The sequence below is a fragment of the Carcharhinus amblyrhynchos genome, chromosome 14 (genome assembly GCF_965287045.1).
Source record: "Carcharhinus amblyrhynchos chromosome 14, sCarAmb.v2.hapA, whole genome shotgun sequence".
Taxonomy (NCBI): domain Eukaryota; kingdom Metazoa; phylum Chordata; class Chondrichthyes; order Carcharhiniformes; family Carcharhinidae; genus Carcharhinus; species Carcharhinus amblyrhynchos.
In genome coordinates this window covers 462,519-485,429 of record NC_137337.1, presented here as the reverse complement: position 1 = coordinate 485,429, position 22,911 = coordinate 462,519, and the positions used below count along the sequence as shown (strand labels likewise).

Genomic DNA, 22,911 nt, shown 5'->3' with positions numbered 1-22,911 from the left:
TCTTCCGGCACTTCCCTGGAATCCAGTGACGTTTGGAAAATAACCACCAAGGCATCCACTGTCACCTCCGCCATTTCTTTCAGAACCCTTGGATGCATTCCATCCGGTCCTGGGGACTTGTCCACAATCAGTCCCTCCAGTCTGTCGAGCACCGCCTCTCTAGTAACAATAATGTCATTGAGACCCTCCTGTCCTACCATCTTTCCATCGCTAACACCCGGCAAATTATTCACGTCCTCCTCCGTGAAGACCGAAACAAAAAAGTTATTCAGGGCCTCAGCCATTTCCCCATCCCCTACCACTTAGTCCCCCCTCTCATCCTCTAAGGGTCCAACGTTCACCCTAGCCAGCCTCTTCCTTTTTATATATTTATAAAAACTCTTGCTATCCTTTTTTATATTAAGCGCTAGCTCAGCTTCATAGTTTCTCCTACCCTTCTTTATCAACTTCTTTGTCAATCTTTGTTGACTTTTAAACCTCTCCCAATCCTCTTCTCGCCCACTACTCTTAGCTACTCTAAACGCCTCCGCTTTTAGTTTAACACTTTCCTTCACCTTCTTCGTTATCCACGGCTTATTACCTCTCCTCCTACAGTCCTTTTTGACCATCGGAATAAATTTCTGCTGAGCACCAAGAAAGATCTCCTTAAAGATCCTCCACTGCTCCTCAGCAGACCTACCTTCCAACGCACTCCCCCAGTCCACATTCGCCAATTCTTCTCTCATCCTACCGTACTCCCCTCTGTTCAAACAAAGGACGCATGTCCGGGAACCCACTTTCTCCTCCTCCATCTGCATCAGAAACTCCACCATACAATGATCACTCTCCCCAAGAGGATCCTTCACCGCAAGGTCCCTAATTCTACCCGCCTCGTTACATAACAAAGAACTCAAGTATGTCAAACAAGACTTGCCTTTCACAAAACCGTGCAGACACTGGTGAACTGAGCTTTGCTTTTCCAGATGCTCCGACACTTCCTCCTTAATGATTGACTCCAGCAATTTTCCCACCACAGAGGATGAAATTCAGGAGAATGGCAAGTCATTGAGATGTAAATTAGGCACAATGGTATAGAAAATGAGGATGTAAGTAGAGCAGAAGGATGGAGACTTATGAAATGGGTTTCTAAATCAGAGATCTGGATTTTCAGGGAGACAGAATGACTGGAACGACTTAAAAATGATGGGCAGGACCTGATTCTGTGTTCCCCGCCCCCATTCACAGTGCCCCCACTTTGTGGTGACACAAGATAAGGATGTGGAGAGAGAGCCTGCATCCTGCACTCCCATCTTGACTGGCTGCATTGCGAGGGTAGGCATCCGCAAGCCTCCTGTAATTTTCATGGAATAGGCCAGCTTCCAGGTGATTCGTGATTCGTGTTCCCTCAAATGAGTCACAAACCATAGTTTGGCTTTGGAAAGCTCTTGAAAAGTAAGTTCAAAAGATCTTGCTCATGCCTCCAGTAAGTCTTTCATGCCCTCTCCATAGAAGCTCATACCAACTTATAGCCCCCATCCAACCTCATGGCTCAATATATACAGAATTAATCAACCATACAGTCACAATGGCATGTGTGAAATTGCTCAGGATAAAAAACAATGCCAATTGACAAATCTCAAAACAAAACTGCTGTTTTTTCACCCTATAAAAGTGCCAGTCAGACAGACCATCAAAGTTACGAGGCTTCAAATACTTCACATGTTATTATGCAAACATACATTGAGACATTGACAGAAGAGACCACGGAAGGAACACAGAAGGGGTGCAGTGGCACCATGGTATCATCGCTTGACTAGTAATTTAGAGAGAGACAGCAGATGGTGGAATTTAAAAACTCGATAAAAATAATGATAACCATGAAACCATTGTTGATTCTCTTAAAAGCCCATCAGGTTCACTTATGTCTTATAGGGAAGGAAATCTGTAATCCATATCTGGTCTGGCCTACATGTGACTCCAGATGCATAGCAATGTGGTTGACTCTTGAATGATCTCTCAAGTGGCCAAGCAAATCATTCAGTTATATTCAACTGTGACAAAAAAGAGACCTGAGGGGCAACCTCTTCATACAAAGAATGGTACATGTATGGAATGAGCCGCCAGAGAAAGTGATTGAGGCAGGTTCAATAGCAACACTATGAAAGCATTTGGATAAGTACATGGATGGGAAAGGATTAGAGGGCTATGGATCAAACATGGGCAATTTGGACTAGCTGGGGGGGCTCCATAGCTGGCATAGACTGGGTGGGCCGTAGGGCCTGTTTCCATGCTGTATCGCTGACTATAAATGGGACAATAAGGAATTAAATCAGACAGACCAGTATGCACAGGAAATGACAGTGGCAAACCCAACCTTATCGACCCTGCAAGTGCTGCTCACTAACATCTGGGGACTTGGGCCAAAATTGGGAAAGCTTCCTCACAGACTAGTCAAGCAACTAATGTAATCATACTCATGGAATGTCCAAGATACCATCACCATTCCTGGGTGTGTCCTGTCTCTCCTGCAGGAAAGACCCAGCAAAGGTGGTGGCACAATGGTGTACGGGAGGGATAGATGCCTAGGCGTCCTCAACATCAAGACTGAACCCCATGAAGTCTCATGGCACCGGGTCAAACATGGGCAAGGAAACCTCCGGCTGATTACAACATTCTGTCCCACCTCAGCTGATGAATCAGTAGTGCTCTGTGTTAAACACCACTTGCAGGAAGCTTTGAGGGTGGTGGGTGCAGAATGTACTCTGGGTGGGGAACTTAGAATCATAGAATCATACAAAAGAGGCCCTTTGGCCCATCGAGTCTGCATCGACATTTTAGAAACACCTGAACTCCAATCTAATCCCACCTGCCAGCACTTGGCCTATTAACCTGGATGTTATGATGTGCTAAGTGCTCACCCAGATACTTTTTAAAGGATCTAGGGGTATATGTTCATGGCTCCTTGAAAGTGGAGTCACAGGTGGACAGAGTGGTGAAGAAGGCATTCGACATGCTTGGTTTCATCGGTCAGAACATTGAATACAGGAGATGGGACGCCTTGTTAAAGTTGTGCAAAACATTGGTAAGGCCACACTTGGAATACTGTGTGCAGCTCTGGTCACCCTATTATGAAAAGATATTACTAAACTCGAAAGAGTTCAGAAAAGATCTACTAGGATGCTACCGGGACTTGATGGATTGAATTATGAGGAGAGGCTCAATAAACTCCATCCATCAAACTGGGACTTTTTTCTCTTGAGCATAGGAAGCTGAGGGGTGACCTTGTAGACCTTATATAATGAGGGGCATAGACAAGGTAGATAGTCAATATCTTTTCTTAAAGATAGGGGAGTCTAAAACTAGAGGGTTTTATAGGTTTAAGGTGAGCAGGGAGACATACAAAAGTGCCCAGAGGGGCAATTGTTTCACACAGAGGGCGGTGAGTATCTGGAACAAGCTGCCAGAGGTAGTAGTAGATGCGAGTACAACTTTATCTTTTTAAAAGCATTTAGATAGTGTCATGGTACGATGCGTATAGAGGGATATGGGCCAAATGTGGGCAATTGGGATTAGCTTGGGGGCTTTAAAACAAAAGGGCGGCATGGACAAGTTGGGCCGAAGGGTCTGTTTCCATGCTGTAAATCTCTATAACTCTATGTGAGGCAACCTGCCTCTATCACCTTCCCAGGCAGCATATTGCAGACTGTCACTACCTCTGGGTAAAAATGTTTTTCCTCAAATCACCCCCAAATCTCCTACTCCTCACCTCGCAAAAACCCAGTCTGCAGGTGCAGCAGGTGATCAAGAAGGCGAATGGAATGTTGGCCTTTATAGCGAGGGGGATAGAATATAGAAGCAGTGGTTCAAGTAGGCAGCTCACCACCACCTTCTGAAGGGCAACTAGGGAAGGGCAATAAATGTTGGCGTGGCCAGGGTCGTCCACATCCCATTAATGAATTCAAAAGTTTTTTATGACCAGCTGTTGTCTGCAGCTCTCATCCAAGCATGCCTAATGAGGACAGGTGTAAACCCTTTCAGTAAAACTGATGACATCATTATGCATACTTGGCTGAGAGTCCAGACTCAAAATGATTTCTCAGCAAGGAACTCTGCTTTAACAGCTGATTTGAAGAACCATGGGGAGTGGTTGGTAGCATGAGTTGGCATGGGTTTGGATGGAGAGGCATGAGTTGGTGTGGTGACTTTGATGCAAGCAAGGGCGAGGGAGAGTGGGCCCATCAACCTTTAATAGAACTAGGACAACACGGAGGTGACGACCTAGTGGTATTATCGCTAGACTATTAAGCCAGAAACTCAGCTGATGTTCTGGGGACCCAGGTTCAAATCCCACTATGGCAGATGGTGGAACTTGAACTCAACAAAAAATATCTGAAATTGAGAATGTATTGATGACCATGAGACCATGAGTCAATTGTCTGAAAAACCTATCTGGTTACCCGGTCTGGTCTACGTGTGACTCCAGAGCCACATCAATGTGGTTAACTCTCAATTGTCCTCAAGCAACGAGGGATAAGAACATAAGAAATAGGAGCAGGAGTAGGCCATCAAGCCCTTCGAGCCTGCCCCACCATTCAATAAGATCATGGCTGATCTGAAGTGGATCAGTTCCACTTTCCCGCTTTCTCCCCATAACCCTTAATTCCCCTGTCCATCAAAAACCTATCTACCAGTGACTTAAATATATTTAGCGAGGTAGCCTCCACCACTTCAACAGGCAGAGAATTCCAGAGATTCACCACCCTTTGAGTGAAGAAGTTCCTCCTCAACTCTGATCTAAACTGCACCCCCCCCCGCCTTATCTTGAGGCTGTGCCCCCTAGTCCTGCTATCCTTTCTAAGTGGGAAGAATCTCTCTACCTCTACCCTATCCATCCCCTTCATTATCTTATACGTCTCTGTAAGATCATCCTTCTAAACTCCAACAAGTACAGACCCGGTCTATTTAGTCTCTCTTCATAGTCCAACCCCCTTATCTCCAGTATCAGCCTAGTGAATCTCCTCTGCATTCCCTCCAAGGTCAATATATCCTTCTGCAAGTGCAGCGACCAAAACTGCACACAGTACTCCAGTTGCGACCTCACCAGTACCCTGTACAGTTGCAGCAAGACCTCTCTACTTTTATATTCTATCCCCCTCGCTGTAAAGGCCAACATTCCATTCGCCTTCTTAATCAACTGCTGCACCTGCAGACTGGGTTTTTGCGACTCATGCACAAGGACCCCCAGGTCCCTCTGCACCGTAGCATGCTGCAGCTTTTCGTCTTTTAAATAATAATCCCTCCTACTATTATTTCTGCCAAAGTGGATAACCTCACATTTGCTAACATTATACGCCGTCTGCCAGGTCCTCGTCCACTCGCTCAGTCTATCCAGATCCCTCTGCAGACTTTCCATACCCTCCATGCAATTTGCTTTTCCACTCATCTTCGTGTCATCAGCAAATTTCGTCACCCCACACTCAGCCCCCTCCTCCAGATCATCTATATAAATGGTTAACAGTTGAGGCCCCAGCACCGACCCCTGCGGCACTCCACTAGTCACCAACCGCCAACCAGAATAGCACCGATTGATACCAACCCTCTGCTTCCTATTAGACAACCAATCCTCTATCCACGCTAACACCTTACCCCAAACTCCGTGCACCCTAACCTTCTGTAGCAACCTTTTATGAGGCACGTTATCAAACGCCTTTCGGAAATCTAAAAACACCACATCCACCAGTTCCCCTCTTGGGATGGGCAATAAATGCTGGCCCAGCCAGTGATGCCCATGTCCCATGAATGAATTTTTAAAAAAAACCAACATGAACCTTCTATCTAGTTTGTGCTCTGGTCCCAGACTCGATCTCACACCCTTACCCACCTTCCTGGAGCAAAGATCGAAACATAGGGTGGCCTTTCGACTGAGGTAAGTTAATACAGCCATGGTCCAAACATGGAAAAAGAACTGAATTCAAAAAGTAAGATGAGACCTACAGCTCTTGACATCAAGGCAACATTCGACCAAGTGTGGCATCAAGGAGCCCCAGCGAAATTTAAGTCCATAGGTGTCAGTGGGAAACTGGCTGAAGTCATACCTAGTACAAAGCAAAATGGTGGTAGTTGTTTGAGATCAATCGTTTCAGCTCTAAAGCTTGAGGTACATGACCAACTGGCCATCTGGTATTTCCATCTTTTTTGCAGGTGGATGCAGAGCAGTACTACAGTGAATTGGAGGAGAAACTAACAGATGAGTTTAATGCTGAGCGGAATCGAATTACTCTGAAAAGGCTGGGAATGGGTTTTGTGACCTTCCAGGATGAGCGAATGACAGCTGTGTGAGTGTCTGAGTGAGGGAGATATTTGTTTGATTGCTGATTGAACTTTCCATTTGCTAATTTATACAGACAGCCTGACCAAACATGCAGTGCCTTATGGTCCCTGGCACTGACCCTACGTTAACCAACATTGACCATGCACTGTTCCTCCACTCGCTGCTATTGCTCCCTGATCATTCAAAACTATTGTGATGCTAGTGTACCTTTTTGAAATGTACTTTTTTTAAAATCATGTTCTCTACTGTTAAATAGCTTTGGTTTTTTTTATTGTTGCTGGGCTGTCTGGTTAGAAGTCCTCTTATTGCTTAAATGGGGTTTTGTTTATTGTTACTCTGGGCCTCAGGTACTTTCTGGGATCTTAACTGACCCTGCATTGTGAGGGGGAAGATTGATTGACAAGTTAAAGTCAGATTGTTTCTCTCCAGAAAAATCTAAGGATTAATTTTCAGTTTTAGTTTAGAAAGGGGTGGATATCGGACTGAAAAGCAATGTTTCTCTCCTGGAAGCAAGGCTTTTTGCCTTCCTTGAGTGAAAAAATCTGCTGTTGTTGGTTGGCTTGCCTAGAGTCAGTCTCTCTCTCTCTGGTGTTTGGGAAGCTGTTCTGACTCCAAGCTGGTCTGCGTGTAGATCAAGAGGATTACTAGAAGTTACAAGGCTGGGAAGTCAGAGTTTCAATTGTCCACACAAAAGACCAAGTTCCAGCACCATGTGAACATTTGTATTTTAAGTGCTAAACCTGTGGCAAGGGTTTTGTATCAGGAAGTTTGTTTGGTTGGAACATTTTGTATATTTATTAAGGGTTATACAATAGCATGGTTTTTTTTGTTTGTAATTCATAAAACTTATTGCTAATTTCCTTTCTCTACATATTAATTGTACTCTTAAATAAACTTTGCTTGATAAAAGCTCCCTAGTGGGTCATTTGAATCATACCTGAAGTGAAGCATCTCAAGCTCACCCGAGCCAAATTCAAAGGGCAAAAGTTATGCTCCAGGTGGACTTCATAAAACACTTTGGAGTTTGTGACCTGAATTATAACACTATTGTCTACTGCTTAAACTGTATCAAGTCCAGTTTACCTATCACCACCACTCCACCACCGCCCCCCCGCCCCCGGCAAAATGAATGACTTGCATCAGGCCCCAGTTAAGCAATGTCACAATTTTAAGATGCTTATCCTTTTTTTCAAATCCCTACATTGGCCCCACGTCTCCCAATCTTTGTAATCTCCACCACCCTTACCTGCGCTTCTGCAATTCTGGCTTGTTGCAATCTCTAATTTTAATCATGTCATCATTGGCAGCAGGGCCTTCAGCTGCTAAGGCACTAAGTTCTGGAATGCCCTCTCTAAACCTTACTATCTCTCTTTCTTATCCTTTAAGATATTCCACTAACCCCCTTTGACTTTTGGATAACCTCTGTTGGTTAGGGTGAGGGAGACGAGGTATAATTCAGATGTTAGAGGGAGGTTTTTCACACAGAGGGTAGTGGGGGTATGGAATGCTCTGCCAAGCAAGGTGGTGGAGACAGGCATGCTGGAGTTGTTTAAGAGTTACTTAGATAGGCACATGAGCGGGATGGAGATGGAGGGATATAGGAGACTGTTTTAAGTAAGGTTCAGGAGCCTTGGGACGTCCCTGGGAATCAATTGATTCCTATAGACCTTCCAACATATTTTTTGGCTCACTTGTTTCACTTGGGGATTCCCTTGAATGTGTGTATAAGGATGTGGATGGTATTGATGTTTCTCTCTTTTAATCCACAGGTGCTTCGGTCCGCCTTGTTGTCCAACAAGGGGCATACACGCAGTGGGTCGTATGACGGCTGCTCTTGGTTGTTTCGAGAGTAGCCTAGTACTTCACGTCGTTAGTGTGCGCTTAAACTGGACCAGATGATGGGCAACATGACAGCTCAGTGACTATCACTGATTGCTGTGCAGACACATGGATTTGGGCCAGTGTCTGTGGGAGTTTGCACATTCTCCCCTTGCTTGCGTGGGTTTTCTCCGGGTGCTCCGGTTTCCTCCCACACCCCAAAGATGTGCTATTAGGCTGATTGGCAGGAATAAATTGTCCCTAAATTAGTTTCCCTCAATGTGGATGGCCATAAAACAATAGATAAGGGTCATGGATGGAGGGGGTGACTGGTAATGTTAAAATGGCAGCGCAGGCTCATTGGGCCGAAGGGCCTGTTTCCTGGGCTGTTTTGTTCTTTGTTCTATACATAGAACAAAATGTATCACCTCACACTTCTCCTCACTGAACTTCATCTGCCATTTATCTGCCCACTCACCAAACTTGTCTATGTGTTTTTGCAGTTCTACACTGTGCTCTTCACAGTTTGCAAAATATCCCAGATATGTGTCTTCTGCAAACTATAAAACTGTCCCCTTCACACCAAGATCTAGATCATTAATGTATATCAGGAAAAGCAAAGGCCCCAATGCCAACCTCTGGGTAACTCCATTACAAACATTCTGCCAGCTTGAAAAATATCCATTGACCAATATTCTCTGCTTCCTATAATTCATGATGTGGGTATGCCGGCGTTGGACTGGCGTAAACACAGTAAAAAGTCTGACAACACCAGGTTTTAGTCCAACCTATTTATTTGATAATATTCTCACTAGCTTTCGAGGGGACAGCTGTCCCCTCGAAAGCTAGTGAGAATATTATCAAATAAATAGGTTGGACTAAAACCTGGTGTTGTCAGACTTTTTCCTATAATTCAGCCAATCTTGTATCCACATTGCTACTGTCCATTTTTATTCCATGAGTTATAACTTTTCTCACAGGTCTGTTGAGTGGCACTGTATCAAATGCCTTCTGAATATCCTTGTACACCAACATAACATTGCCCTTATCAACCCTTTAAATTACCTCCTCAAGAAACTCCAGCAAGTTTGTTCTCCTTTAGAAATCCATGCTGGCCCTTCCTAATCAGCCCATGTTTTTCCTTATGTTTACTAATTTTATCCTGAATAATTGTTTTAAAAAACTTGTCTACTGCAACTGCTGGTGCTATCCTTACAACTGTTTTTGAACAAAGACTTAACATTTGCAAATCCACAGTCCTCTGGCATCTCTCTTGAGTTGAGGGAAGATTGGGAGATTATGGCCAGCATTCCTGCAATTTCCATTCTCACTTCCTTCATTATCCTTGGATGTATTTCATCCAGTCCTGGTGCCTTGTCAACTTTAAGTACTAACAGTCTATTCAGCACCTGCTTCTTATCAGTTTTGAACTCTTCTAGGGACAAAGTTCCCTCATTTGTCTCCATGTCCTGGGTAACACCTGCCTCCTTGGTAAAGACAGATGCAAAATATTTATTTAATATCTCAGCTACCCTGCTTACCTTCATGTGTAAGTCGCCTTTGGACCCTAATCAGCCCGAATCCTCCATTTACTATTGTATGCCTATAGAAGGCTTTGGAATCCCCCTTTATGTTAGCTTCCAGTTTCATAATCCCTCTTGACTTCTCCAATGTGCTTTTTCACTTCCCCTCTGAACCTTGTGCTGTTTCTCTTGGTTCTGTATTTTCTACCTGATACCTGTCATAAGCACACTTTTTCTTTGTCTCAATTTCTATCTCCATTCTCATCCAGGCAACTCTGGATTTGTTTAGCCCGCCTTCCCCTTTTAAGGAAATCTGCTTTGACTGTGTCCGGACCATTTCTGTTTGAAGATAGCCCATTGTTCAGTTAGTTTTTCCTTCCATTCCAGTCTAAGCGGGCTACTTCTGCTCTTGCCCCATTGAAGTAAGTTCTCCCCCAGTGAATTATTTTTCATTCTGGACTGCCTATTATCTTTTTCTATCATCATCCTAAACTCTGATACAATGATCACACTCTTAAATGAGTGTTTCAGCCTCAATCACCAATCAGGCAGTGAATTTTAACACCATTATGTTCTGGGTAAAAATGTTTTTCCTCATGTCCCCTCTAATCTTTCTAACAATCACCTTAAATCTATGCTCCCTGATGGTTGACCTCTCAGCTACTGAAAATAAGATTTTCCAGATTACCCTTCTAGGCTTCTCATAATTTTGTACACCTCAATTAGATCACTCCTTAGCCTCCTCTGTTCGAAGGAACATCCTAAGAGGAAGCCCATGTGAAGGTTGTATGTGAGCAGCATTCTTGAACTGCTGCAATCCGTGTTGGGTGTGTGTTGTAACTGCGTCTACAGTGCTGTTAGGGAAGAAGGGAATTCCAGGATTTTGACCCAGTGGCAGTGAGGGAACAGCAAAATATTTTCGAGTGAGGATGGTGAGTGGCTTGGAGGGGAAACTCCAAGTGGTGGTGTTCCCATGTATCTTCTGCCCTTTTCCTTATAGTTGGTAGAGGTCATGGGTTTGGAAGGTGATGTCAGAGAAAAGGTGAGGTACCTGAAGATCAGAGGGTGGCAATTGTTGTGCCTTTATTTAAGAAGGGCTGCAGGGAAAAGCCTGGGAACTACAGGCCAGTGAGTCTAACGTCTGTAGTGGGTAAGTTGTTATGAGAGACATGATCTACAGACAAAGACTGATTAGGGAAAGTCAGCATGGCTCTGTGGATGGAAAATCATGTTTCATGAATTTGATTCAGTTTTTTGAAGGGATAACCAAGAAGGTAGATGAGGGCAATGCATTTGATGTTGTCTACATGGACTTTAGCAAGGCCTTTGACAAGGTGCTGCATTGTAGGTTGTTGCATAAGGTTAAATCTCATGGGACCCAGGATGAAGCAGCCAATTGGATACAAAATTGGCTTGATGACAGAAGCCAGAATGTGGTTGTAGACGTTGTTTTTCAAACCAGTGGTGTGCCTCAAGAATCAGTGCTGGATTCACTGTTATTTGTCATTTATATTAATGATTTGGAGGAGAATTTAGGAGGCATGGTTAGTAAGTTTGCAGATGACACCAAGATTGGTGGCATAGTGAACAATGAAAAAAAGTATCTAGGATTGCAGTGGGATCTTGATCAATTGGGCCAGTGAGCTGACGAATGGCAGATGGAAATTAATTTAGATAAATGCGAAGTGATACATTTTGGTAAATCGAACCAGGGCGGGACCAACTTAATTAGTGGTAGGGGCACTGGGGAGTGTTACAGAACAGAGATCTAGGGATACAGGTTCATAGCTCCTTGAAAATGGACAGGATGGTGAAGAAGATATTTGGCATGCTTGGTTTCATTGGTCAGAACATTGAATAGAGGAGTTGGAACATCTTGTTGAAGTTGTATAAGACATATACAGTTCTGGTCACTCCTTTACAGAAAGGGTATTATTAAACTAGAAAGAGTGCAGAAAAGACTTATTAGGATGCTCTTGGGACATGATGGTTTGAGTTATAAGGAGAGGCTGAATAGATTGGGACTTTTTTACTTGAAGCATAGGAGGCTGAGGGGTGATCTTATAGAGGCTTACAAAATAATGTGGGGCTAGATAATCAATATCTTTTCCCAGAGGTAGGGGAGTATAAAACTAGAGGGCATAGGTTTAAGGTGAGAGGGGAGAGATACAAAAGGGTCCAGAGGGGCAATTTTTTCACATGGAGGGTGGTGAGTGTCTGGAATAAGCTGCCAGAGGCAGTAGTGGAGACGGTTACAATTTTGTATTTTAGAAAGCGTTTAGACAGTTACCTGAATAAAATGGTTATAGAGGGATGTAGGCCAATGTAGAACTAGCTTAATGGTAAAAACTGGGCGGCATGGAAAATTTGGACCGAGCGATCTGTTTCCATGCTATAAACCTCTCAGGCTTTAAGACTCTAAACCATGGTGAGTTGCTGCAATGCATGTTATAGATGATAAATATTGCTGCTACTAAGCATTGGTGTTGGAGGGAGTAGATGTTGAAGGTAATGGATGGGCACCATGCAAGTGAGCTGCTATGTCCTGGATGGTGTTGAGTCTCCTGACTTGTTGTTGGCGCTGCACTCATCCCAGGCAAGTGGGAAGTATCCCATCATATTCCTGACTTGTGCCCTGTAGATGATGGACAGGCTTTGGGCAGTCGGGAGGCGAGTTATTCTCTGCAGAATTCCCAGCCTCTGAATTGCTCTTGTAGTCAAAGTATTGAATGGCCCATACCTGTTTCTTTGCTCCTGTTATATATTTAAGTAGTTGCATGATTGCTTTAAGAGCCAGTCACATGATTTGATGGTGATGTCGTTGAGGTATTTCGGAGTCGCCTGCTTTTAGTTTTTGTTTATCCTCTGTACAGGCAAGATCTCCTAGAATAAATCTGCTGTTGTTGGTTTGAATCTATGTGTGCAAACTACATGCTTTTCTTTATCTTAAAACCCACAACTGTAACCGAGAACGAGAGCTCCTCAACCAAATTTCACACTGAGGACATCTCATACATCAGCAACACATTGTTTGCCCAAAGGATCTGATGGCTCCCTGCTGCTTATTTTTCATTCTATTTTTCAGGATAGTGAAGCATTATCAGCGCAGTCGGTGCCGGTATCAGCCACAGCAATCCAGTATCACGACTGTTGTCAAGTCTTACCGATGGGATGTCAGATATGCACCAGCATTGAGTGATATTATCTGGTAGGAATCAAATTGATGAAAACAACTGTCCCATAAACCTTCTTAACATTCCTATTCACCTGCTTTGTAACTTCCAGGCATCTGTGAATAATTACCCTAAGATCTTTTTGTTCCTCTGAGCTAACCAGTGTCATGTCAGTCTCATCGGAGTTGCGGAGGAACTTCTTCACTCAAAGGATGGTGAATCTCTGGAATTTTCTGCCCGTTGAAGTGGTGGAGGCTACCTTGCTGAATATATTTAAGTCACGGGTAGATAGGTTTCTGATAGACAAGGGAATTAAGGGTTATGGGGAGAAAGCGGGAAAGTGAAGCTGATCCACTTCAGATTAGCCATAATCTTATTGAATGGCGGGGCAGGCTCGAAGGGCTAGATGGCCTACTCCTGCTCCTATTTCTTATGTTCTTATGTTATTCATGTCACTGGGTAGCTCAGGAGCGGCACGGTGGCACAGTGATTAGCATGCTGCCTCATAGCACCAGGGACCCACGTTCAATTCCAGCTTCAGGTGACTATCTGTGTGGAGTATGCACATTCTCCCCATGTCTGCATGGGTTTCCTCCGGGTGCTCCGGTTTCCTCCCACAGTCAAAAGGTGTGTGGGTTAGGTTGCTTTGTCATGGCAATTTGACCCTTAGTGCCCCAAGATGTGTAGATTAGGGAGATTAGCATGGAAAGTACGTGGGGTTACGAGGATGGGGATGGGTGGAATTGTTGTCGGTGCAGGCTTAATGGGCCAAATGGCCTCCTTCTGCACTGTAGGGATTCTATGCTTCCATCAAATACTCCCTCATCTTGTTTCTTCTTCCAAGGTGCATCACCTTGCACTTATAAGGGTTAAATACTATCTGCCATCGCTCCGCCCATCTGATCATCCCATCTATATCTTCCTGTAACCTACAACCCTCTTCACTATTAAACACCCTATCAATCTTGATGTCATCTGCAAACTTGTTTAACATTCTGTCACTTCAACTTAAACTTAAATGTTGAGTTTTAAGTTGAACATAAACATAAAACTCAACATGTTCATCTATGTTGTTTATGTATATAAAGTAAACAAGGGTCCCATACCATCCTTGTGGTAATAATGGAGACTGGCCTCCAGTCACTCAAACAGCCTTCTACCACAACCCGTTGCAGTAAACTAGAAAGAGTTTAGAAAAGATTTACTAGGATGCTACCAGGACTTGATGGTTTGAGTTATAAGAAGAGGCTGGATAGACTGGGACATTTTCCCTAGATCGTAAGAGGCTTAGGGATGATCTTACAGAGATCTATATGAGAGACATAGATCAGCTAGATAGTCAATATCTTTTCCCAAATTAGAGAAGTTTAAAACTAGAGGGCATAGGTTTAAGGTGAGAGGGGAGAGATGCAGAAGGGTCCAGAGGGGAATTTTTTCACAGAGGGTGGTGAGTGTCTGGAACAAGCTGCCAGAGGTAGTAGTAGAGGCAGGTACAATCTTTGCCTTTTAAAAAGCCTTTAGACAGTTATGAATAAAATGGCTATCGAGGGATATGGGCCAAATGTGGACAATTGGGACAGTTTAGTTGTAAAACAAAAGGGTGGCTTGGACAAGTTGGGCCAAAGGGCCTGTTTCTATGCTGTAAACCTCTATGACTCTAAACCAATTTCTGATCCATCTTGCCAAGTTTCCCTGAATTCCACATGCTTCAACCTTCTCAATCAGTCTCCTATTTGTCAAAAGCTTTGCTAAAATCCACATAAACTACATCAACTAAACTTCCCTCATCCACATATTAGATCATATTTTTGAAAAATTTTAGTAAATGTGTTAGGTATGACTTCCATCTCACGAAGCCATGCTGACTATCCCTAATTAACCCATGCTTTTCCAAATGGAGATTAATTCTCTCCTTCAGACTTTTCTCCAATAGTTTCCCTACCAATGACATGAGACTCACAGGGTCTGTAATATTCTGGTTCATCTCTATCACCTTTCTTGAAAAGTGTAGCCACATTAGCCGTCCTCCAGTGCTCTGGCACTTTCCCCGTGGCCAGAGAGGATTAAAAATTTGTGTCAGAGCCCCTGCAATTTCCTTACCCCTGAGCACAGGTGTCACTCCAGGAATTTCTTCATTAAAAGTTGTCCTCTTTGCAATCTCTCTGGCCGCATTAATGTGTACAATACCTACCTTTTGTACAAAGCAATTTCATAAGAACATAAGAAATAGGAGCAGGAGTAGGCCATCTAGCTCTTTGAGCCATTCAATAAGATCATGGCTGATCTGAAGTGGCTCAGTTCCACTTTCCCGCTTTCTCCCCATAATCCTTAATCCCCTTGCCTACCAAAAACCTATCTACCCGTGTCTTAAATATATTTAGCGAGGTAGCCTCTACCACATCAATGGGCAGAGAATTCCAGAGATTCACCACCCTTTGAATGAAGAAGTTCCTCCTCAACTCCGTTCTAAACTGCCCCCCCCCCACTTATCTTGAGGCTGTGCCCTCTAGTCCTGCTATCCTTTCTGAGCAGGAAGAATCTCTCTACCTCTACCCTATCCACCCCCTTCCTTATCTTATACGTCTCTATAAGATCCCCCCTCATCCTTCTAAACTCCAACGAGTACAAACCCGGTCTATTCAGCCTCTCTTCATAGTTCAACCCCCTCATCTCCAGTATCAGCCTAGTTCCAATCAGAAACAGATCTGGTTCTCCCTTCAGAAAATTCAGCAGATCAGCATTCTCAGCATGAGTTAGCAGCTTGTTCCAAAACACAATATTTTTCTGGAAAACTTCCCAGCATCTAACCTAGTTCCGGCCTAGAATAATGAGGTAATGTGTCCTGGTCCTCCCTAACCTATTTAGTTGAAACAGATTATAGACACACAGTCTGGTGGCATGGAGCTTTTACTGTTGGGGAGGATTTAAATGAGTTGACAGGGCAATTTAAGCATCGATTTATAAGGAAGATTTCAAAGTTAGAACAGTGTGGAAAGCAGAAAGTTAGTAAGCAAGTATGGAAAGAAGAAGAAACAGGCTAGGAAATAGGCAAAAAAGAGATTGTTTACTGATCAGTATTGCATGCTTCAATGTGAAGAGAGTACTGAGTAAGTTAGATGAGCTGAGAATGTAGACAGCACAACATAAATACAAGTTGCTATTGTTGTATGAGTATAATTCTGTAAATGTGATTTTTGTTGCTCTGTTAGGGAGAACCTGTCGGTGCAGGGTAGCACATGGTGGATCCGCTGCGCACTTCTCAATATATTTCTCTTCATTCTCCTCTTCTTCCTCACCACACCTGCCATCATCGTCAACACCATGGACAAGTTCAATGTCACCAATCCTGTTGAGAGCCTCAAGGTAGGTGAAGACTGATGCTGACTCACCAGTGCCAACACAGTGTGATCACTGGCTGCCATATATCGGAATCCTCAATGGGTCTTATCAAAGTCATCATGTGGCACAGATTGTACTGTGGGTGCGGACTTCAAGGTCCATCATCAAGAATGCCTTGGTAGTACCATCACTGACCAGGCTGGCTGAATCTACATTACTGGGCCTGGTGATAGAACCAACAAAAGGGGAAAACTACTAGACCTCTTTAACAATTTAGCTGTGGCACTGACAGTATCGGGAAGAGTGACTGTGCACGTCATTGTGGAGACAAAGTCCTGTCTTCATATTTAGGATATCCTCCAGTGTGCTAATTGGAGAAGATTCAGAATAGATCTAGCATCTCAAAACAGGATATCAAAGAAGTGCTGTGTGTTATCAAGACCAGCAAAATTGTTTTTGATTTTGACTTGATTTGAATTATTACAGTCACATGTATTAGTATACAGTGAAAAGTATTGTTTCTTGCATGCTATACAGACAAAGCTTACTGTTCATAGAGAAGGAAAGGAGAGATTGCAGAATGTAGTGCTACAGTCATAGCTAGGGTGTAGAGAAATATCAACTTACTGCAAGGTAGGTCCATTCAAAAGTCTGAAGGCAGCAAGGAAGAAGCTGCCCTTGAGTCAGTTGGTACATGACCTCAAACTTTTGTATCTTTGCCCTGACAGAAGAAGGCGGAAAAGAGAATGTCCAGGGTGCATGGGAGTCCTTAATTATGTTGGCTGCTTTTCCGAGGTGGCGGGCAATGTAGCTAAAGTCAGTAGACGGGAGGCTGGTTTGCATGATGGATTGGGCTACATTCACCACCGTTTGTAGTCTTTTGTGGTCTTGGACAGAGCAGGAGCCATACCAAGAATCATAGAAATCATAGAAACCCTACGGTGCAGAAAGAGGCCATCTGGCCCATGGAGTCTGCACTGACCACAATCCCACCCAGGCCCTACCCCCATATCCCTACACATTTACCTACTAATCCCTCTAATCTACGCATCTCAGGACACTAAGGGGCAATTGCACACCTTTGGACTGTGGGAGGAAACCAGAGCACCCGGAGGAAACTTCGCTCAGCAATAAACTGCTCACTGATGTTTAGTTTCAAGACTATCCAGATTCTGACCATTACAGACTTGGTCAGATTAGGTTTACCAGACTGATTCTGGGGATGGTGGGACTGAATTATGCGGAGAGACTGACTAGGTTAGGATTGTTTTCACTGGAGTTCAGACGAATGATGGGGGGCTCTTGTGGAGACTTATAAAATTCTAACAGGACCAGAGTAGGTGCAGGGAGGATGTTCCTGATGGTAGGGGAGTCCAGAACCAGGGGTCACAGTCTGAGGATTCAGAGTAGGCCATTTAGGATGGAGATAAGGAGACATTTCTTCACCCAAAGAGTGGTGCGTCTGTGGAATTCATTACCGCAGGAAGTAGTTGATGCCAAAACATTGAGTGTATTCAAGAGGCTGCTGGATATAGCACTTGGGTCGAACGGGATCAAAGGTTATGGGGGGAAAACAGGATTAAGCTATTGAGTTGGATGATCAGCTATGATTGTGATGAATAGTGGAACAGGTTTGAAGGGCCAAATGGCCTCCTCCTGTTCCTGTCTTCTATGTTTCTCTGGTCCAAATATGGGCAAAAGAGCTGTATCCCAGCACTGAGGTGAGAGTGACTGCCACTGACATCAAGGCAGTATTTGACAGGATGTGACATAGAACAAAACAAACAAAGAACAATACAACAGAGGAACAGGCCCTTCGGCCCTCCAAGCCTGCACCACTCATGCACCCAACTAGACCATTCGTTTGTATCCTCCATTCCCAGTCTGTTCATGTGGCTATCTAGATAACCCAGCGTGTCCGCCTCAACCACCCTACTTGGCAGCGCATTCCAGGCCCCCACCACCCTTTGTGTAAAATACATCTCCCTGACATCTATGTTGAACCTTGCCCCCCTCACCTTGAACCTGTGACCCCTTGTGTTCGTCACCTCCGACCTGGGAAAAAGCTTCCCACTGTTCACCCTATCTATGCCCTTCACAATTTTATACACCTCTATTAGGTCACCCCTCATCCTCCGTCTTTGCAGGGAGAACAACCCCAGTTTGCCCAATCTCCCCTCGTAGCTAAGACCCTCCATACCAGGCAACATCCTGGTAAGCCTTTTCTGCACTCTCTCCAAACCTCCACATTCTTTTGGTAGTGTGGCGACCAGAACTGGATGCAGTATTCCAAACGTGGCCTAACCAACATTCTATATAGCTGCAAAATCATATGCCAACTTTTATAGTCTATGCCCTGTCCAATAAAGGTAAGCATGCCATATGCCTTCTTCACCACCCTTTCCACCTGTGCTGCCACCTTTAGGGATCTATGACGTGAAGGAACCCTAGCAAAACTGGAGTCAGTGGGAATTGGGGCGGGGAAATTATTCACTAGTCATGGTATCTGTTTGTACCAATCACATAGATACATAGAGGGATGAGGTCTTGCATCAGGATTCAGGGATTTAGGCAGTCGGCTAAAAGCAGGATCTCTGGGTTGTAATCTCAGGATTACTCCCAGTGCCACTTGCTAGAAATAGGAGAATAGCGCAGATGAACGTGTGGCTTCCGAGTTGGTACAGGAGGGAGGGTTTTAGATTCCTGTATTACTGGGACTGTTCCTGGGGAAGGTGGGATCTCTACAAGTGGGACAGTCTACATCTGAAGTAGAACGGACTAACATCCTTGCAGGATGTTTTGCTGGTGCTGATGGGAGGAGTTTAATTTGGCAGGGGGAGGGGGACACAGACTGTTAGTAGAATAAAGGCACAGAATCGTACAGCAAAACAAACAAGTCAGAGGGAGTGCAGCTGTATTAAGTTTCAAGGGAATAAGGCCAGGCTGGATGGCCTCTACTTTAATGCCAGGGTATTACAGGTAAAACGGATGAATTAAGGGTGAGATTGACAGCTGGAATTGTGATATAATAGCCATCATGGAGACATGGTTGAGGGAGGTGCAGGATTGGCAACTCAACATTCTGGGATATAGAATCTTCTTTGTTCGACTGGAGCAAAGCAGAGAGGGAGCGATTCGTGTCAGGAGTGCTGAGGGTAAGAGATTGATTCTTTTCTACCTTACTTTTTATCGGAGTTTTTTTCAGTTAAATCAGTAAACCAGAAGTAGGCTGCGGGGTGGCCTGGGAAGGTTTCTGCATAATAAATTTGAACAGGGAGGAATCCTGAGACACTACACATGTAGAGTCTCCCACCCTCTCCCCTCCTCTAACCTAAACAAAAGACTTGGGTGAGAGCAGGTAAGTAAAAAAAAAAGGAGTAGGAGCAAGGGAGGCAGTGAGTGGAATGCGACATTGTGCAGGAGTCTGATGTCAGCCACTAGTGCATGGAAGGTTTAAAAAGCAGGCCTCTCTATCCAGCGGACAGTGGAGAAAGAGGGAGCAGAGTGGGACGGCTTTGGCTCAAACAGGTTTCGGCGTGAACAGGCAGAGGTGAGGGTAGGTTCTGGTAAGTTTTTTGATTCTTCAGAGGAGAAAGTATTGCCAGACAGGATGTTGGAATGCTCCTCTTGAAGGATGTGGGAAGTCAGGGAGACCTCCAGTGTCCCTGACAATGACACCTGCAGGAGGTGCATCCAGCTGCAGCTCCTAACAAACCGCGTTGGGGAACTGGAGCAAGAGCTGGATGACCTCCGGATCATTCGGGAGAATGAGGAGTTTATAGATAATGGCTTCGGGGAGGTAGTTACGCCAAAGGCACAGAGCACAGGTAATTGGGTTATCGTCAGGCGAAGGAAGGGGAAAGGACAGGCAGAGCAGGGTTCCCCTGTGGCCATTCCCCTCCACAATAGGTATACTGCTTTGGATACTATTGTAGGAGATGCCTTACCTGGGACAAGCTGCGGCAGTCGGATCTCTGGCACTGAGTCTGATTCTGCAGCGCGGAAGGGAGTGTGGAAGAAGAGGAGAGCAATAGTGATAGGGGACTCGATAGTCAGAGGTACAGACAGGAGGTTCTGTGGTCGTGACAGAGACTCTCGGATGGTTTGTTGCCTCGCGGGTGCCAGGGTCAGGATGTCTCTGATCATATGCACAGCATTCTGAAGTGGAAGAGTGATCAGCCAGATGTCATGGTACACATCTACCAATGACGTAGGAAGGAAGAGTGTGGACGTCCTGAAGAGTGGGTATAGAGAGCCTGGTAGGAAGTTAAAAAGCAGGACCCCGAGGGTAGTAATCTCAGGATTGCTGCCTGTACCACATGCCAGTGAGGGTAAGAGTAGGATGATCAGGCAGATGACCACGAGGCTGAGGAACTGGTGTAAGGGGCAGGGTTTCAGATTTCTACATCATTGGGACCTCTTCTGGGGCAGGTGGGACCTGTACAAGAGATGGGTTACACCTAAACTACAAGGGGACCAATATACTTACAGGGAGGTTTGCTATTATTAGTTAAGGAGTCAGTTACTTCAGTAAAGAGAGATGATATATTGGAGGCAGCGTCAAATTTGTGGGGTAGAGTTTAGAAATAAAAAAGGGGCAGCCACATTGTTAGGTGTTTATTACAGATCTCCAGACAGTCAGAAAGATATTGAGGAACAAATATGTGTTCACGGAGATAAGTAAAAATTGGGGTAATTAGGTAATTTCAACTTTCCCAACGTTAACTGGGATATACATAGTGGTAAGGGCTTGGATGTAGTAGATTTCTTGAAATGTGTACGGAGGAACTTTTTAGGTCAGTATGTAGTGGGTTCAACAAGGAAAGGAGCTGCACCAAATCTAATTTTGGGGAATGAAACTGGACATGTGGTGGGGTGGGAGCATTTGTTGGTGGGGGAGCATTTTAGTGATAGTGATCACAATGTGGTATAATTTAAGCTTATTATAGACAAAGAAATAGATAGATGGCAAAAAAAAGTTTTGGAATGAGGGACAGGAGTTTAGTAAAATAAGATAGAATCTGGTCAAGGTAAACTGAGAACAGCTACTAATGGGAAAATGTACAGAAGAGAAGTGGGCGGCATTCAAAAAGGAAATGGGGAGGGTAAAGCCCAGCATGTTCCCTCTAGGATGATAGGGAAAAGTAACAAGCCCAGAGAACCATGGATGACCAGAGATATTCAAATTAGATGGGATACAGGGTAATTTAATAAAGTGGATTCAAAATTGGCTCAGTTGTAGGAGACAGAGGGTGATGACAGAAGGCTGCTTGAGTAACTGGAAGCCTGTGTCCAGTGGCCATACCACAGGGATCTTGCTGGGAGCCCTATTATTCATCATTTATATAAATCCACTGATGACTATGTGAGGGATAGGATTAGTAACTTTGCAGATGACACAAAGATTGGCCAGGTGGTTAACAGTAAGGCTGAGTGTTTTGGGCAACAAAAAGATATAGATCGGATGGTCAAATGTGCAGATCAGTGGTAGATGGAGTTTAACCCTGAAAAGTGTGAGGTGATAGACTTTGGAAGGAGTAATTTGACAACCAAGTATTCAATGAATGACAGGACACTAGGAAGCTCTGTGGAATAGAGGGACCTTGGTGCATTTGCACCATGGTTGCAATGGGATCTTGATCATTTGGGCCAGTGGGCTGACGAATGGCAGCTGGAGTTTAATTTAGACAAATGCGAGGTGATCATTTTGGTAGACTGAACCAGGGCAGGACTTACTCAGTTAAAGGTAGGGCATTGGGGAAAGTTACAGAACAAAGAGATATAGGGGTACATGTTCATAACTCCTTGAAAGTGGAGTCACAGGCGGACAGAGTGATGAAGAAGGCCTTCGGCAAGCTTGGTTTCATTGGTCAGAACATTGAATACAAGAGTTGGAATGTCTTGTTGAAGTTGTACAAGACGGTAGTAAGGCCACATTTGGAATACTGTGTGCAATTCTGGTCACCCTATTATAGAAAGAATGTTATTAAACTAGAAAGAGTGCAGAAAAGATTTACTAGGATTCTATTGGGACTTGATAGATTGAGTTATAAGGGGAGGCTGGATAGATTGGGAAACTTTTCTCTGGAGCGTAGGAAGCTGAGGGGTGATCTTATAGAGGTCTATAAAGTAATGAGGGGCACAGATCAGCGAGATAGTCAATATCTTTTCCCAAAGGTAGGGGAGTCTAAAACTAGAGGGCATAGGTTTAAGCTGAGAGGGAGAGATACAAAAGTGTTCAGAGGAGCAATTTTTTTACACAGAGGGTGATGAGTATCTGGAACAAGCTGCCAGAGGTAATAGTAGAGGCAGGTACAAATTTGTCTTTTAAAAAACATTTAGAAAGTTACATGGGTGCATTGGGTATAGAGGGATATGAGCCAAATGCGGGCAATTGGGATTAGCTTAGGCGTTTCAAAAAGGGCGGCATGGACAAGTTGGGCTGAAGGGCCTGTTTCCATGCTTCAAACCTCTATGTCTCTATGACTCTATGTGTCCATAGATCTCTGAAGATGGAAGGACATGTTAGTAGGGTGATGAAAAACGCATATGGGACATTTGTCTTTCTCGAGGCATAGATTACAATAGCAGGGAAATCATGTGGGAGTTGTACAGAACTTTAGTGAGGCCACAGCTAGAGTACTATATGCAGTTCTGGTCACCTCATTAGATAGGGTGCAGAAGAGATTCAGTGTAGAATTGATGGCCTGAAGGCTGCATATCTGATTCAATGGTTGGAGTCATACCT

At 44.3% G+C, this 22,911-nt stretch overlaps 1 protein-coding gene across 3 annotated transcripts in view; it reads left to right on the top strand.

The window, feature by feature from the left end:
• tmem63c (transmembrane protein 63C) overlaps positions 1–22,911 on the top strand; it is a 217,116-nt gene that overhangs the window by 127,736 nt on the left and 66,469 nt on the right. For all 3 annotated transcript variants that reach the window (XM_080202134.1, XM_080202132.1, XM_080202133.1), the window contains 3 exons: positions 6,181–6,314; positions 12,737–12,859; positions 16,034–16,187. In XM_080202134.1, coding sequence (XP_080058260.1) covers positions 6,181–6,314; positions 12,737–12,859; positions 16,034–16,187 — 411 coding nt within the window. The remainder of the gene's footprint in view (positions 1–6,180; positions 6,315–12,736; positions 12,860–16,033; positions 16,188–22,911) is intronic.